The 15,752-nt window shown below is 41.1% G+C and overlaps 1 protein-coding gene and 1 non-coding gene across 4 annotated transcripts; both read left to right on the forward strand.

The window, feature by feature from the left end:
- Nucleotides 1–2,992: 2,992 nt before the first annotated feature.
- RBMX (RNA binding motif protein X-linked) lies at nt 2,993–8,026 on the forward strand. 3 transcript variants are annotated; one of them, XM_065914982.1, is made up of 9 exons: nt 2,993–3,144; nt 4,474–4,602; nt 4,802–4,908; nt 5,291–5,462; nt 5,998–6,150; nt 6,425–6,539; nt 6,634–6,759; nt 6,861–6,943; nt 7,573–8,026. In XM_065914982.1, exons 2-9 carry the CDS (start codon nt 4,494–4,496, stop codon nt 7,881–7,883), a joined length of 1,176 nt encoding a protein of 391 aa, XP_065771054.1. In that variant the 5' UTR covers nt 2,993–3,144; nt 4,474–4,493; the 3' UTR covers nt 7,884–8,026. The 3 variants fall into 3 exon arrangements, with proteins under 3 accessions (XP_065771054.1, XP_065771055.1, XP_065771056.1); XM_065914983.1 differs by having other exon boundaries at nt 3,009–3,148; XM_065914984.1 differs by lacking the exon at nt 2,993–3,144 and adding an exon at nt 3,802–3,888.
- LOC136154954 (small nucleolar RNA SNORD61) lies at nt 4,648–4,719 on the forward strand. Its single transcript, XR_010660649.1, has one exon. It is a non-coding gene; the product is annotated as a small nucleolar RNA SNORD61 (small nucleolar RNA).
- Nucleotides 8,027–15,752: the final 7,726 nt, after the last annotated feature.

The following is a 15,752-nucleotide window of genomic DNA, read 5'->3' on the forward strand; positions in this document are numbered from 1 at the left end:
CCAGGGATCAAACCCACGTCTTTTACATCTTCTGCATTGGCAGGTGGGTTCTTTACCACTAGTACCACCTGGGAAGCCCTATAATTCATTCAGTCAATATTTATTTAGCACTGATTATATTCCAGGGATACATAGGGGCAAATTTAATATCATTTGCCTCAGACTATCAATCATTGTGATGACATCTGGAGAGAAACAAATGGGGCAAAGGAAAAATCAGAGTTAAGAAAACTATAACTATGTTTAATGATAATCCAAAGGAGTAAATAGGAAGAAAGAAAAGAAAAATCTAGAAGATCCAGGAGAGGGAAGGATGGGATGCAGAGATTCATTTGGGGCAGGGTGAGACTTGCTTACCGGACTGCCTGTGGACCAGAGTTGCTAACCCTCAGCCTGCCCACAGCCCTTCTCTCCAGGAACTACATCAGCAACACCCTGCTTCCTGCCCCTCCCTTCCCAGCACAGCCATGGTGATCTCTTAGGATGAAATCTGATTACCTCCACTTCTGATCAGATCAGTACACCCTCTGCCTCCCTCTCCAGCTACTTGCTTTGTCCTCTCTGTCTCACCTTTAGATTCTAAGCTACAGCCATAACGATTCTCTCTTACAGATTCCTCAATTAGACCTGCCCCACCACACCTTCCTCTCTCTTGTGGTCCTTTGAAGTGCTGTCTACCCTAGTCTAGAGCATTCCACTCCCCACCCCCCCATCCTCACATTCCTGGGCACCAACCACAAAACCTGCATGATCTGTTGCACAGGGGGGCAAGTTCCCTTCTTGAGACCCAAGGGGACAAAGACATCTATGGTAGAGTCAGCCCTGTTTTGTCCTAGACTGGAAGAGGCCCTGTCATCCTCTGTCTGGATCTGAGACAGAGAAAGAGTGCCTGCTGGCCTCAGGAGGAGGGATTTCTTCTAGTTCTGCCTGGAGGTGCAGACTCTGCTTCCTGAACCATACATTTAAGTGGTTTATGCCAACCTGGCCAGTTCCCAACTATTGGCAGAGACAATAATATATATAACTTATTCTGAACACAAGTAGATGTGATTTTTGCTTTACTTATTATTTGGCTGAGAAAAGAAAAAAAATAAGAACAAATATTCTTATGCTACTGAGCACATTAATGTTAATAACTCAGAGCTGGTTCCAAAGTTCCTTGGGGGTTTTTACCCATGACCTGAGTTAAGCATCATTTACTACCACCTCCCTGGCATAAACCATAATTCACCATGGTAGACAGAGCAACTGTAACTGTGTAGAAGAAAAGTTAACAACTGTTCACAAATTCTATCCCTCCTGCAAGATAAACTGGCAACATTTTAACCTATTGCCTTCCAGTGTCTTTCTCTCCACCTGTATTTTTTAATACTTAACACTGTGTGAGTTGGGGACTTCTTTTCTTTTTCCCATTATAGTCTCTTCTTTGGTGGTCTCATTCATTCTGATGAGTTTTATTACTACTTCTAAAGCAACAAATTTAGCCCTGATCTTTACTCTGAGCGTCAGATTTCTCCATCCCCGCTAACATCCCCAAACTTGCTCCTTTGCAGCTGTTTTAGTAAATGGACACTCCTTACTAATACCAGATATTCACTCATCCATAATGACTTATCCTAATTTTCGAATTCTACCTCAATGCTTTCCCATCTGATTCATGAGCAAATCCTGTCCATGCTGCCTGCCATATACACCTGCCACAACCCTAATTCAAGGCACTGTCTTCTCTTTCCTGGTCCATTTGCACAGCCCCGTTGTTGTCCCTGCTTCTACACCTACCCCCTGCAATCTTGTGGTGGGTTTGAACGTTCTGCCTGCCTTGGCTCCCTCATATAATGCCCCTTAAATTCTGGTCACCCTGGATCCGTTTTAGTCCCTTGAAACATGCAAGGTCTTTCACTCCACTTTGTGCTTCTTTTTCTGAAAAACTTCTGATCCTCCCCTGCCCTCCAGCTTACCCATGGAGGGTTTCTTCTCTTCCTTCAGATCTGACCTCCAAAGTCACTTCTTCAGGTAGACCTTCCCTGAGGGTTAGATCGAATTTGGTCTCTCAAATATTGTCCATCAAAGCACCGAGTTTACTTCCTCCCTAGCACTAATCACAGCATGCAATTGTTTTATTTGTTAATTGTATTTAAATATCTTCTTCAGTTTTTAAAGAAATTAGCAAATCAAAAATGTTTGTGATCCCCTCCACGAGTAGGTTTGACAGGTAAAAACGACATCTCCAGTTAAATTTGCATTTCAGATAAACGGCTAATAAGTACATTATATAGAGACCTATTATACTGAAAAAAGTATTTGGTATCCGAAATTCAAACCTGACGGGGTTTTCTGTATTTTCACCTGCTAAAATGTGGCAGCATTACCAATGAAGCGCGTTGACCTTGTCTCGCTTATTCTGGGTTGTACCCTCACGGCCAAGCCCAGAGCCTGCCTGCAATTTAGTAGGTGCTCAGTAATTGTTCTATAAAACGGGTTATCTCTCCACTGTTTTATACAGTTTCTTTCCCCCACCTGACATTTATCAGAATTTTCCCCATTCACCAAAAATTCTTATTAAAGGTATTTTGGGGAAATATATTTTATTATCTAAACTTCTTTGTTTTTCCTTTCTGCAAAACTGGCATAGTTCTACCCTCATCATGTTGTTTTGATAATTAAATGAGTTAATGGGTGTAAAGTTTAGCATCTTGCCGGGACCACTAGAACACGCAAAAAATTTGAATTCTTTATTATATGCAGTCCGTGAACCATTTTAGAAGAAAGCAAAAACGCGGGTTTGTGGAGCACCGGTGGGGGCTGGGAAAACGGTTAGAAACTGGGGCCGGCCGAAGAGAGGAGGGCCCGGGAAAGGGGGGAGGAGCGAAGAGTGATTAACAGCGGGGGCAGCCAGTGGGGATACTGGGAACCGCTCCCCCTCCCTACACGTTTCAAATTCTAAGCACCGCCTCCATCCGGGTCCTTGAGCCTCGTTCCCGGGCCGTATAAAGTTTGCTGTCTCCTTTGTTCGCCCTCGTTGCGCAGTAGTGCGAGCGCCTTACAGCTTCCGTTCTCAGGATCGGCCGCCCTCCCGCGTACCGAGCTGCTAGGAAGCCGCTGTTGGCGAGCTCGTAGGAGCTTGAGACCGTCGTCACCTCTCCAGTACGTGAGTCCTTTTCGTTACTTTGTATCTTGCGTCCATTCTTGCCACGTTACAATTTGGGGTTATCTCCCTGGAGATGAGGGTGGCGGGCGCCATTTTAAGAACCTGGAGGTGCCGACCTATTTAGGCAAAGCTGGGAGTGTCGACGGAAAACCGACGCGGGGGCGGGGGCGCTTCGTAGTGTGCCTCCCCGGAAAGTTTGGCTGTTTTTCCTGCAGGGGCGGGGGGTGGCGGAGGTTAGACCGGAGCGGGACGAGGAGGGACCGCGCCTCCTCCGCCGATACCTGTGTGGGGATGGTCCTGACCTCGGGCGGGCACGTGCACTTTTGCGTGGGGTCCTTGTTCATTGGCGGGCCTTGGAGAGGAAGCCCCTTGAATTTTCTGAAGCGCCGCTGGTGGCAAAAGTTACTCCCTGACCGGCGGAGGTTGTTCTGGGCTCAATCCAAGTGTCGCCATTTTGTATTTTCCACGCGGTTTTTAATGACGGATTTTAATTGGGTTCCACTGCAGCCTTGGAGTGCTGGGTTACAGGGCGCACTTCCATGTTCCGTTATTTCGTATGAGATAATATTGACGCTTTTTACAAGTCGGTAACGTGAGCGGGGCGGGGGCTGTTGACGGAGAATCATAACTTGGTTAAAACTTTAAATTGCTGCTTAGATTTACTAGGAAATCGTAGTGAAATGAGCCAGAGTTGTTGGATTGGTCAGGGGGACCTGCGCTTGGCCTGTGACCTTGACTGAGTAGGTTTTTAAATATCACTAGGGTAATTGGGATGGGATAATTGAGTTTTTTAAGGCTTCCCTGGTGGCTCAGCAGTGAAGAATCTGCCTGCAACAGAGTTTGATCCCTGGGTTGGGAAGATCCCGTGGAGAAGGGAATGGCTACCCACTCCAGTAGTATACTTGCATGGAAAATCCCAAGGACAGAGAAGCCGGGCGGGATACAGTCCATGGGGTCGTGAGAGAGTCGGACACGACTTAATAACTAAACAACAATTGAATTTATAAAAGGCAGCAAATCTAGTATTTAAGGTAAAATGCGCTTTTTGAAGTGTTGTAATTAAGGCTGCCAAAGTGGATTAAAGATAGAGGAATTAATTAAGTTGGCTTTTTTAAACCAGTTTATTAAACTGCTGTTACTAAACTGGTTACACAAAACAAAAATTAAAAAAAACAAACAGGTTTTTTGGTGAGGCTTAAGAATTGCTTCCCTTGTATTATGTTAATGATTTTAGTAAACAGAAAATAAGCCCTGATACATAAAATTGCATAAACTTGAACTTATTTTTTTTAAGGGAGGGTAACTCGTTTTTTTTCCCCCAACAGATTTTAACCAGGGGGGAAAAATGGTTGAGGCAGATCGCCCAGGAAAGCTCTTTATCGGTGGCCTCAATACAGAAACAAATGAGAAAGCCCTTGAAGCAGTATTTGGCAAATATGGACGAATAGTGGAAGGTGAGTTATCTGAAAATGTATGCAGGGTTATAATTAAAAAGGTGAGCTGTGATGACTTTGATTGCATTGATCACATGAAATGATAATGTGCTTTGTCCTCTAAGAAGTTCTGAGCTTGCTTTCTTTTTTACAGATTAACTTTTTGTTTTTCCTTTTCAACTAGAGTAACACTTTTTCCCCCCTGAAAACTACTTTTTAGTTCTCTTGATGAAAGATCGTGAAACCAATAAATCTAGAGGATTTGCTTTTGTCACCTTTGAAAGCCCAGCAGATGCTAAGGATGCAGCCAGAGACATGAATGGAAAGGTAAGATTGTCTGCAGGATACGATGTTTCCTAGTATGTAAAACAGCACATTGTAACCCAAGTCTGGTGTAGGGCTGCTCTTGAATTTGAGTATAAACCTTTCTTAACAAAAAAATCGTTCAATTTTAAATGTTATGTAGGATACTTTATATTATACTTCGGCTTTTCTTTTTGGTTAGTTGTCTTAATAAGTTGGTAATTGTTTGGCCTTGTTAAATTTTATCAACTTTACCGATTACTTAACGTTGTAGTTCAAATAATCTTAAAAATTTGAATGCGAAACAGAAAGGTAAAAACATTTTGAAGGATATATTAGTGTCAGTGCATAGTGGATCGGCAAGTTCTCTTTTGAATATTTTTAACTAACCATTGATATTATTTAGTCCTTAGATGGAAAAGCCATCAAGGTAGAACAAGCCACTAAACCGTCATTTGAAAGTGGCAGACGTGGACCACCTCCACCTCCAAGAAGCAGAGGCCCTCCCAGAGGTCTTCGAGGAGGAAGAGGAGGAAGTGGAGGAACCAGGGGACCTCCATCCCATGGAGGGCACATGGGTAATGACTTAAGTTTAATTTAGGCTTGGTGTATAAATTAAGAACTGTAAACACATCAGTGTGTACTTTGGTTAATAAATCTTTATTTTAAAGGCCTTAGCTTTTGAAATTGAGAACATTTTATTCATCCACCAAAGTGATTTCCTTAAGGGAAACATAGAAGGCATCCTCAGTTCAATTAACAATGCCTTGAAATGCAACTGAACTGAAATAATTAACAATAAGCTATTTTTATCCAGATGAACTCATTCTATAGGGTAAAACACAGAAAATTTTTGATGGGTATTATTGGTTATATGAATATTGAATAATTTGGGGTTTTTTTTGAAGTAACTTGAACCCTCAGTAGAACTCTTTAGTTCTACTTTTTTAATCTATACTACTCATGTCTCTATGTAGACTAACATGTCTCACAGTCTATGTAGACTAACAACTAAAGATTTCCCCAACTAAACAGAAATGGTCTTGTTCTTGATCAAGCAAAACTTTTGTAGATTTTTCATGTATTAACATGATTTTTTTTGTTCTAATGTAGATGATGGTGGCTATTCCATGAATTTTAACATGAGTTCTTCCAGGGGACCACTTCCGGTAAAAAGAGGACCACCACCACGAAGTGGGGGTCCTCCTCCTAAAAGATCTGCCCCTTCAGGACCAGTTCGAAGCAGCAGTGGAATGGGAGGAAGAGGTAAATGATCCGTATATGACTGTCTATCCTATTATCATAACACAAGGATTGAGGTGAATCCTAAAAATATTTAAACTACCTAGATCACTTGGAGTCACAAAGTTAAATGCAGAGCATTGAAAACAGTTTTGGTGTAATTAAGAAATTTTAGAGGATTTCCTCATATACATCCATATTGTCATATTTGATTGAATCCCTGCTTTTCATTGCTTCAATGCAAATTTACATTTTTACTTTGTTCTGGGTGTATTTTTAAAATTGATTTTTCCTTAAGCTCCTGTATCACGTGGAAGAGATAGTTACGGAGGTCCACCTCGAAGGGAGCCCTTGCCCTCTCGTAGAGATGTTTATTTGTCCCCAAGAGATGATGGATATTCTACTAAAGACAGGTAACAGAAAAGTATAGTAGCTTTTGTCTGTTAATACTTCAGGTTGATGGAGAGCTCATCAAAAGTATGAACCAAGTTACTTTTGTTTCTTTAGCTATTCAAGCAGAGATTACCCAAGTTCTCGTGATACAAGAGATTATGCACCACCACCAAGAGATTATACTTACCGTGATTATGGTCATTCCAGTTCACGTGATGACTATCCATCAAGAGGCTATAGGTATGTGACTTTGCTCTTGCTGCCATGGCTTGATGTAAAAAATTTTTTTTAGCTGTAAAAACTAATGTTCTGGGACTTACACATATTTCTCTTTAATATAGTGATAGAGATGGCTATGGTCGTGATCGTGACTATTCAGATCATCCAAGTGGAGGTTCCTACAGAGATTCATATGAGAGTTATGGTAAGATTTTGGTTGAGTGTCTCTGACTATCACCAGCTTGAGTTTTTAGGTTCATGAGCCAGTTTATTAGGCTGTTGTGGTGCTTGCTTTCAAAGGGATGTTTGCTTGCTTTTAAGGGGGTAATTTATTTAGCTGGGCTTTTCCTAGTCTTGTGAGGGGCTTTTGTTTTTTCTAAGTTTTTTTTGAGGCTGTTGGCTTGCTTTGGAGGGGATTTTGCTTGCTTAAATTGGCAGCCTTATGTGTTTTCCCCCAACAGTGAAAATACAATTTAAAAACTTTATTAACAAGATCAAATGTTTACCATTGCAATATGAAGGAAAGTCTACAGTTCAAAATTGCAACTTATCACTGGAAAGTTGGCTGAGTGTCTACTATAAAATAACAAGCTGTCTGGAATATCCTCTTGAAATACACACCGTCTTCAGTCTTTTCAAACAAACATTAAAACCCACCCATTTCCGTGTCTCAGCAGATGAGCAAATCCCTGTTAATGGCCAGCAGTGGCAGAGTTTAAAACCTCCCAGTTAAGACAGTAAACGTTTAATACAAGAATTCTGTAAATTCAGATTTAAATGTTGTATATATACAATTTATAGTGTTGCCATATTACCTGACCATTGACCCTGCAGGTAACTCACGTAGTGCTCCACCTACACGAGGGCCCCCGCCATCTTATGGTGGAAGCAGTCGCTATGATGATTACAGCAGCTCACGTGACGGATATGGTGGAAGTCGAGACAGTTACTCAAGCAGCCGAAGTGATCTCTACTCAAGTGGTCGTGATCGGGTTGGCAGACAAGAAAGAGGGCTTCCCCCTTCTATGGAAAGGGGGTACCCTCCTCCACGAGATTCCTACAGCAGTTCAAGCCGCGGAGCACCAAGAGGTGGTGGCCGTGGAGGAAGCCGATCTGATAGAGGGGGAGGCAGAAGCAGATATTAAAAACAAACAACTTTGGACCAAAATCCCTGTTCAAAGAAACAAACAAAAGTGGAACCTGTTCTATCATAACTACCCAAGGACTACTAAAAGGAAAGATTGTGTTACTTTTTTTTTAAATTTCCTGTTAAGTTCCCCTTCCATAATTTTTATGTTCTTGTGAGGAAAGAAAGTAAAACATGTTTAATCTTTGATTTTATGACATTGCTTTCAACAAGCAAATGAAACATTAAGTGTGTTTAAGACTTGACATGTGTACTAGTGGTGTAATCTTCCTCCAAGTAAAAGTGTCCCTAAAGGCCACTTCTTATAGGATTTTCCCCAGTAAATGATGAGGCAAGCAGTTTATCTTACACAAAATATCTAGTCATCTAAAATGGAGAGATGAATCCTCCTGCCTATATAAACAAGCTAGCTATTAGAGGGTGGTCGGGGTATGCTACTCTTAAGATTTCAGAGTGTCTTCAAACTGAAATCTCAAATGTTCTCAGTATGAAAAACCTGAGATCAGATGCATATGTGTAAGGAAAGTGCTATTCACCCAGTAAACCCAGAAAAAAGCAAATGGATAATGCTGGCCATATTTTGCCTTTCTGACATTTCCTTGGGAATCTACAAGAACCTCCCCTTTCCCCCTCCCCAATAAGACCATTTAAGTGTGTGTTAAGCAACTACAGAATACTAAATAAAAAGTTTGGCCAAAACCAACCATGAAGCTGCAAACGATGCTTGCTCTTACTGTTTCAAATTTTTGCAACTCTGTAGTGTCTCACTTTTAAGGAACAGCTTGATTGCAAAGGAGAAAATAGATAAGCAATGAAGTTATCTCCAACTTCTCAAAGGCTTATGACTTCTAAAAAGTGAATCTATCAGCATTCCACATCAGATTTAAAGCATCAAATGCCTGTGAAACAGCAAAGATGGTAAGCAAAGCAAACTAGTTTTTCCGTCTAAGTCGAAATTGAACACTTAAACCTTCCTCATAGTACAGTGAAACATACTGTACCTCATGGCAATGGAAATGCTTTCTAGATTAAAAAAAAACTTTTGGAAAACAAAGTGTTCGATAGCATATTAGAAGTCCTCCAAATTCAACACTTGGATTTCTTTTTTTAAAGCATGTGTGACACTTAAAGGCATTAATAAAGCTGTTTACCAGTAGCGATCTGGGGCTTGGGAGGGGGTATTTTTTAAATCTTAAATCTTATTTTTGATGAAGACCTTTAAACATGCTTCATGTTTTTAACATTTTTCAAATTAGTCTTTTAGTCAATATAGGAAATGGCTTAAGTTTGGGGTCCCCCTCTCTTTACCCCCTGTAAGCCATTGCAAACCTGACATTTAGTTGGATGCCTGACTTGTTTTTAGTTCTGTGAAACTACACTCTATGGAGAAAATCTATTGCAAGTGGTCTTTAAAAAGCAAAACCTGAGGCAGCATGACCCAGGTCCAGCCATGAAGTTGAAAAAGATGCTCTTGAATATAGTAAACTTGAAGACCTCCAACTAAAAATCCTTACACTGCACTTAATTCCTTCAAATAAGTTTTGTCCGTTCAACTTATGGATTTAACATGGCAGTGCACCATTGGAACAGAATGGGAATCCATAAGCCATGCAACTTAACCATTTAAGCCATTCCAGTCCATCCCAAGCCAGTGAAGCTTCCACCACTTAAGAGAAATAGTAGAACACGAAATACGTTAAGCTGCAAGTCTGAACTTGCCTTTTCTTTCTGGAAAAGAGGGCAGTTTTAGGCAAGTTTTGAAGAATTTCCTTAAGAGAGATAACTAGTTACCTATTTAATTTTTACAGGTTGAGAATTTTGGTCATGGTCATGATGGTCATGGAGTGCTGATTTTTTTCACACTAGATAAAGCTGGCAACAAGAGAAATGCAATGCTAAGGTAAGTTTTGATAGCAGTGGCTTTTTACAGGTATAAATAAATACTATGGCATTGCCATGTTGCATGCCTTGATATTGGCAAGTTATCTGTAATGGGTTAATTTTAGGATTAGCAGGGTAAATCTGTAACACCTGGCACATTAAATGGGAGTAAGGTTTTCTCAAACATAGCTGTATTGAATGTATTTATACAGCTTGCTAGTACTTTGTTACCAGTTGTTGGCTGGAGTGATACAGTGTAGCATTTTGCTATGTGAACAAACTTGTATGAGGTTCAAACTTTGTCCTGGGCCTTTTTAAAAAGGATACTTTATCAGTTACAAATTGGCTAAAGGGTGAACTGATAACAGATGCCACTAAGTCCTTAGCTTGAGTAACAGTTTTACTGGTAGAATGATAACAGGAATTCTGATGGGGCTTTTTTTTTTTTTTTTGAGCTTCCTGGGTTATTTCCAGAATGAAACAGTAAATATATTGTGACCTGATAGCACCTTTTCATTTTACAGAGCTGTTGAAGCGGAAGAATTGCTGATTGTCCTTAAGGCACAACAGTTGCATAAGCAGTACTCATCAGAATTGGTTTGGGGCAGACAAGATTTTTGCCTTCCAGGGTTCCGGTGGCTCTATGGAAGGCATCAACCCCAGTTGGTTAGCACTCTTAACTAGGGAGTGGCAGTTTCTTAAAATAAGTAATTGACAAGATGGAGAAAGGGGAGTAATTAAGGAAATGGGTAAGTTGAGGTAGTCAGGAAGTTCTTGTGGTTCTTAGCTCAGCTTTGACTTTACTTTAGTTAAGGTCATAGAAGTGATGTGAAAGTTGCTCAGTTGTGTCCAACTCTGTGACCCCATGGACTATACAGTCCGTGGAATTCTCTGGGCCAGAATACTGGAGTGGGTAGCCTTTACCATCTCCAGGGAATCTTCCCAACCCAGGGATTGAACCCAGGTCTCCTGCATTACGGGCAGATTTTTGACCAGCTGAGCCACAAGGGAAGCACAAAGTCAGGAACAACTGCAACTTAGAACTTCCTAATTACCAGTGATTGTCAGAAAGTTGGATTAGAAAATTGAAAGGCATAAGAGGTAACTTTATCCAGTAAAGTGATTTTTCAGCAAGTAAAATATTTCTTACTGTTAGTTTATCCAAAAGTGAGATATAGTCTTAAAACTAAATGGAAGACTAATATTTGGAAACTAAAGTAACTGGAAACATAGCTGAAATGCTCGAAAGCACACTTTGAAAACTGGAAACAAAATTTGGCCGGTTGGCTTCTGCTGTTTTTTGTTTGTTTTTTTTTTAAAGAATAGTTGTTTTGTAAGCTTCCTTTACCCCCTACCCCAGTTCATGTCTTGCAAACAAATCATTACAGCTTTGAAGATTAGAGCCAATGGTGTAAAAGCTAATGTTCTCAAAGGAAACAGATTTGAGTTGTTGGGTTAGAAGGAACCAACTCACCTTCTGAATGTTTACCTAATAAATATCAGTACTATCATGTTTACCATTTGCAGTTGTGGAAAAATATGCAGAAATTTAACCCTCATTTTGATAGGCTCTTCCAATCACAGATCATGAGGGTATTGACCAAATTTAAAAAGCCATTGCACTTACATAGCTGTCTTCCTCAATCATTCTGTAATCGAAATTACTTGGGTCTGTGCTCCCAAGGACCTTTTGGCTCTTGAGATTTTATTTAGGTATCTTGAAGATAGTGTAGGACATAGAGACTAATCATAGTAACACAAATACTAAATTGAAGAATGTTTAATGACCACACAGCTATTTGGCAAATAGTTTCCTGACCCAGCAGACTGACTTCTGCTCCTGTTGGGAAAAGAATTGGTCTTGATTCTTCTGGATTTATACTGGTTGTAAAAGAAACAGAATAACGTGTTTTCCTTGTTTAACTGGTAGTTGAATATAGTACTTAGATATAATAGATGGCTTTTCTCTTTTTGGAATGTTTTGTATTTGAACCTAATAAAACTTGACGTGCATTTTTTGTGGCTCTGGGGTCTTTTTTATAATGGATTTTATTTTGGCTTTTAAATAAGGACCTACAAACATCCCCCACCCCTAAACCCTAGTTCTTAGGTCCTTGCAGCCAGTTGCCAGGGAACATAGTCACAGAAGTAGCCTATGGCTAGGCTTCCTAGGGGAGGAAGCTTTGGGTGGGCATGGAGGCAATTCAGATGATTTCATGCAATCCTTGCCCTGAAATTGGAGCAAGAACACCAAAAAACTGGAAGCTAAAGTACCAAAGATGTAATGTTTCTAGTATTAACTTTTTGGCTCCTGGGAGAAACAGGTCAGTTAATTCAATTTGGCAGTGAGTCCCCCTTCAGACCAAGTCCCTTGAGGATGTCATTAAATCTGCACAAGGTTAGTGTTTGTTGGTTCTATGTACATCTGACTCATGTTCATTTCCACTTGATAAAACTAATTTAGGTGGGTTGAGTACAGTACCTCACAGGCAGCGAAGCACTGTTCACAGGGGATCATTGGCTGTGGGTGCCCTGTTGCATAGGGGAAGGTGAGCTTGCTAAAGCTGAGCTGGGCTAAGTTGATCCAGTCAGACTTTGTGACCCTGTGGACTATAGCCCACCAGGCTCTTCTGTCCATAGGATTCTCTAGGGAAGAAGACTGGAGTGGGTTGCCATTTTCTTCTCCAGGGGATCTTCCCAGCACAGGGATTGAACCCACGTCTCATATCTCCTGCATTGGCAGATGGATTCTTTACTAGCACCACCTGGGAAACCTATAAAGCTGAGTTGGAGGATTGCAATTGTGTCCTGGCTTGACTGGTTGCTCAGTGGTTAGAGAATCTGCCAGCCAATGTTAAGAGACAAGAGTTCAGTCCTTGGGTTGGGAAGATCCCTGGAGCAGAGAATGGCAACTCTAGTATTGCCCAGAGAATTCCACAGAGGAACCTGGCCAGCTACAAGTAACAGTCCATGGCATTGCAAGTGACATGATTGAACAATGTTAAAGGTCACCTTGACATGTGGTTTCCTGTAAGCATGGGGTTTGTAGGTTTGCATTTGTGAGGTGAGTCAGGCCACTGCAACAGCCTTCATTTTGTGGTTCCTGTTAAATGTATTTCATTTCACTCAGTTGTGTCTGGCTCTTTGCAACCCCATGGATTGTAGCACGCCAGGCTTCTCTGTCCATCATCAACTCCCGGAGCTTACTCAAGCTCATGTTCACTGAGTTGGTGATGCCATCCAACCATCTCATCCTCTGTTCCCTTCTAATACACTGATTAGATTAAATAGCCAGGTGAAAACTGGTGGCTCAGATGGTAAGAAGCTGCCTGCAGTGCAAGAGACCCAGGTTCTTCCATTCCTGGGTTGAGAAGATTCCCTGGAGAAGGGCATGGCAACCATTCCAGTATTCTTGCCTAGAGAATCCCATGGATGGGGGGTGGGGGTGGAGGGTGGGGGGAAGAGCCTAGGCAGGATACTGTCCATGGGGTGGCAAAGAGTAGGACGGAGTGACTAACACTCATTCTGTAAATAATCTCAGGCAGTGCATGCATGCTCGGTTGTGTCCAACTTGCGACCCCAGGGACTGTAGCCTGCCAGGCTCATCTGTCCATGGAATTTTCCAGGCAAGAATACTGGGTTGGGTTGCCATTTCCTACTCCTGGGGATCTTCCCGATCCAGCAATGGAACGAACCTGAGTCTCTTGCGTTAGCAAACTCATTGTTTATCATTGAGCCATCTGGGAAGCCTGAATAGCCTCAGCTCTCTACTACCAATTGTTCCAGAAAAACTTAAATCCATCCCATCAATTTTTATTTTTAAAATATTTATTTATTTATTTTTATTAGTTGGAAGCTAATTACTTTACAATATTGTACTGGTTTTTGCTATACATTGACATGAATCAGCCATGGATTTACATGTGTTCCCCATCCGGATCCCTCCTCCCGCCTCCCTCCCCATCCCATCCCTCTGGGTCTTCCCAGTACACCAGCCCTGAGCACTTGTCTCATGCATCCAACCTGGGCTAATGATCTGTTTCACTCTTGATAGTATACTTGTTTCACTGCTATTCTCTCAGAACATCCCACCCTCGCCTTCTCCCAGAGTCCCAAAGTCTGTTCTGTACATCTATGTCTCTTTTTCTGTTTTGCATATAGGGTTAGCGTTACCATCTTTTTAAATTCCATATATATGCGTTAGTATACTGTATTGGTGTTTATCTTTCTGGCTTACTTCATTCTGTATAATGGGCTCCAGTTTCATCCATCTCATTAGAACTGATTCAAATGAATTCTTTTTAATGGCTGAGTAATACTCCATTGTGTGTGAAACATCAACATGAATCAGCCATAGGTATATCTATATCATCCCATCAATTTCTGTTTAGTTGAACATGTCAATCTGAAAAATGTAACAATAACAAGCTTTGGACAAATTTTGAAGGGACTTCAACCTAAAGCATATCATGAGATTTGGTAAAGACATACACACTCTCAAGGTAGAGAATGTTGCTGTCACCTCACCACGTTACCTTGTGGCCCTTCCTCAACAATTCTTTCCTTCATCCCCAGACATACAGACTAATTGCCTGTTCTGGAACTAAAAAATGCAAGATATGGGTCCTTGTATAAGGCTATCATTAGGCAGAATGCTTTTGAGATTCAGGCATGTGTATGTATGCGTACTGGACTTTTTTTTTTTTTAACATACTGTTGGCTATTATAAAATCCCTATGAATGGTGTTCTTATGCAAGTCTGTACATGGCTAGAGATGAAAACAGGTAAGAAGTTGCTGGATATTACGTAAAGCAGAAAGTTTTATAAGAAATGGCCAGATGATTTTTCCAAAGCTGTATTATCACTAACAATGTGAGTTCTGGTTACTCTGTACCCCATCAATGTATCATTGTGGCTTAAATTTGTGTATCTCTAGTGAATAGTGAGTAGCATCTGCATTTTTAAAAATACACGTATTTTTGACTGTGCTGCTGTTTGGGCTTTTCTCACTGTGGCAAGTGGGGGCCACTCATTGTGATGGTTTCTCTTGTTGCAGAGCACAGGCTCTAGGGCATGTGAGCTCTGTAGTTGCGGCTCACAGGCTTAGTTACTCCACTGCACGTGGGATCTTCCTCGATCAGGGATCAAACCCACGTGTCCTGTGTTGGAAGGAGGATTCTTTACCATGAGCCACCAGGGAAGCCCCAGTATTTACATTTTTTGAAAAATATTTACAGTGAAATGCATAGATGTCAAGTGCTCAGTTTGATTAGTCCTGAAAAATACATACACCTGCACATCAGGAGAGAACGTTTCCCTCCAGGAAGTTCCCACCTGCTAGAGAAGCACCATTGACTTGATTTCTACTAGTGTAGGGTATTTTTGCTTAATTTACTACTTTATGTACATTAAATCCTACATCATTGTACCTTCTGTGTTTAGCTTTCAACATATTTGAGGCTCATCCATGTAGTTGTATTATGTTCCTTTTCATTGGAGGGTAGAATTCCAGTGTATAGTTTATTCATTATATTGATTGACATCTGGTGTGTTTTCAGTTTGGGGCTATCAGGAATAATGTTGCTATGAATATTCTTGAGCAAGTTTTGAACATACATTTTCATGTCTTCTGGAGAAATATCCTGTAGTGGAATTGATACTGTAATAGAGTAGATGATACATGCTTGATTTTAAGAAACTGCCAAATAGTTTTCTTCAAAGGTGACTAGTCCTTAGTAATTTATGAAAGTTCTGGTTGCTTTCCAACATTTGCTGCTGTTGATCTGTTCCATTTTAACCATTTTAGTGGATGGGGTGGTGGTGGTGGTATCACATAGTGACTTCTTGTTTGTTGGCCACACGGCACAGTTTGTGGGATCTTAGTTCCCCAACCAAGGATCAAACCCACGCCCCCTGCAATGGAAGCCCAGAATCTTAACCACTGGACCGCTGGTTATTGTTAACTTAGTTCTACTTTCCGACTTT

The sequence above is a fragment of the Muntiacus reevesi genome, chromosome X (assembly GCF_963930625.1).
Source record: "Muntiacus reevesi chromosome X, mMunRee1.1, whole genome shotgun sequence".
NCBI lineage: Eukaryota > Metazoa > Chordata > Mammalia > Artiodactyla > Cervidae > Muntiacus > Muntiacus reevesi.

Coding starts and splice junctions, on each gene's coding strand:
- RBMX (XM_065914982.1), top strand. CDS start 4,494: ATGGTTGAGGCAGATCGCCCAGGAAAGCTCTTTATCGGTGGCCTCAAT. Junction 6,540..6,633: donor GGATATTCTACTAAAGACAG/GTAACAGAAAAG, acceptor TTGTTTCTTTAG/CTATTCAAGCAGAGATTACC. Junction 6,944..7,572: donor AGATTCATATGAGAGTTATG/GTAAGATTTTGG, acceptor TTGACCCTGCAG/GTAACTCACGTAGTGCTCCA.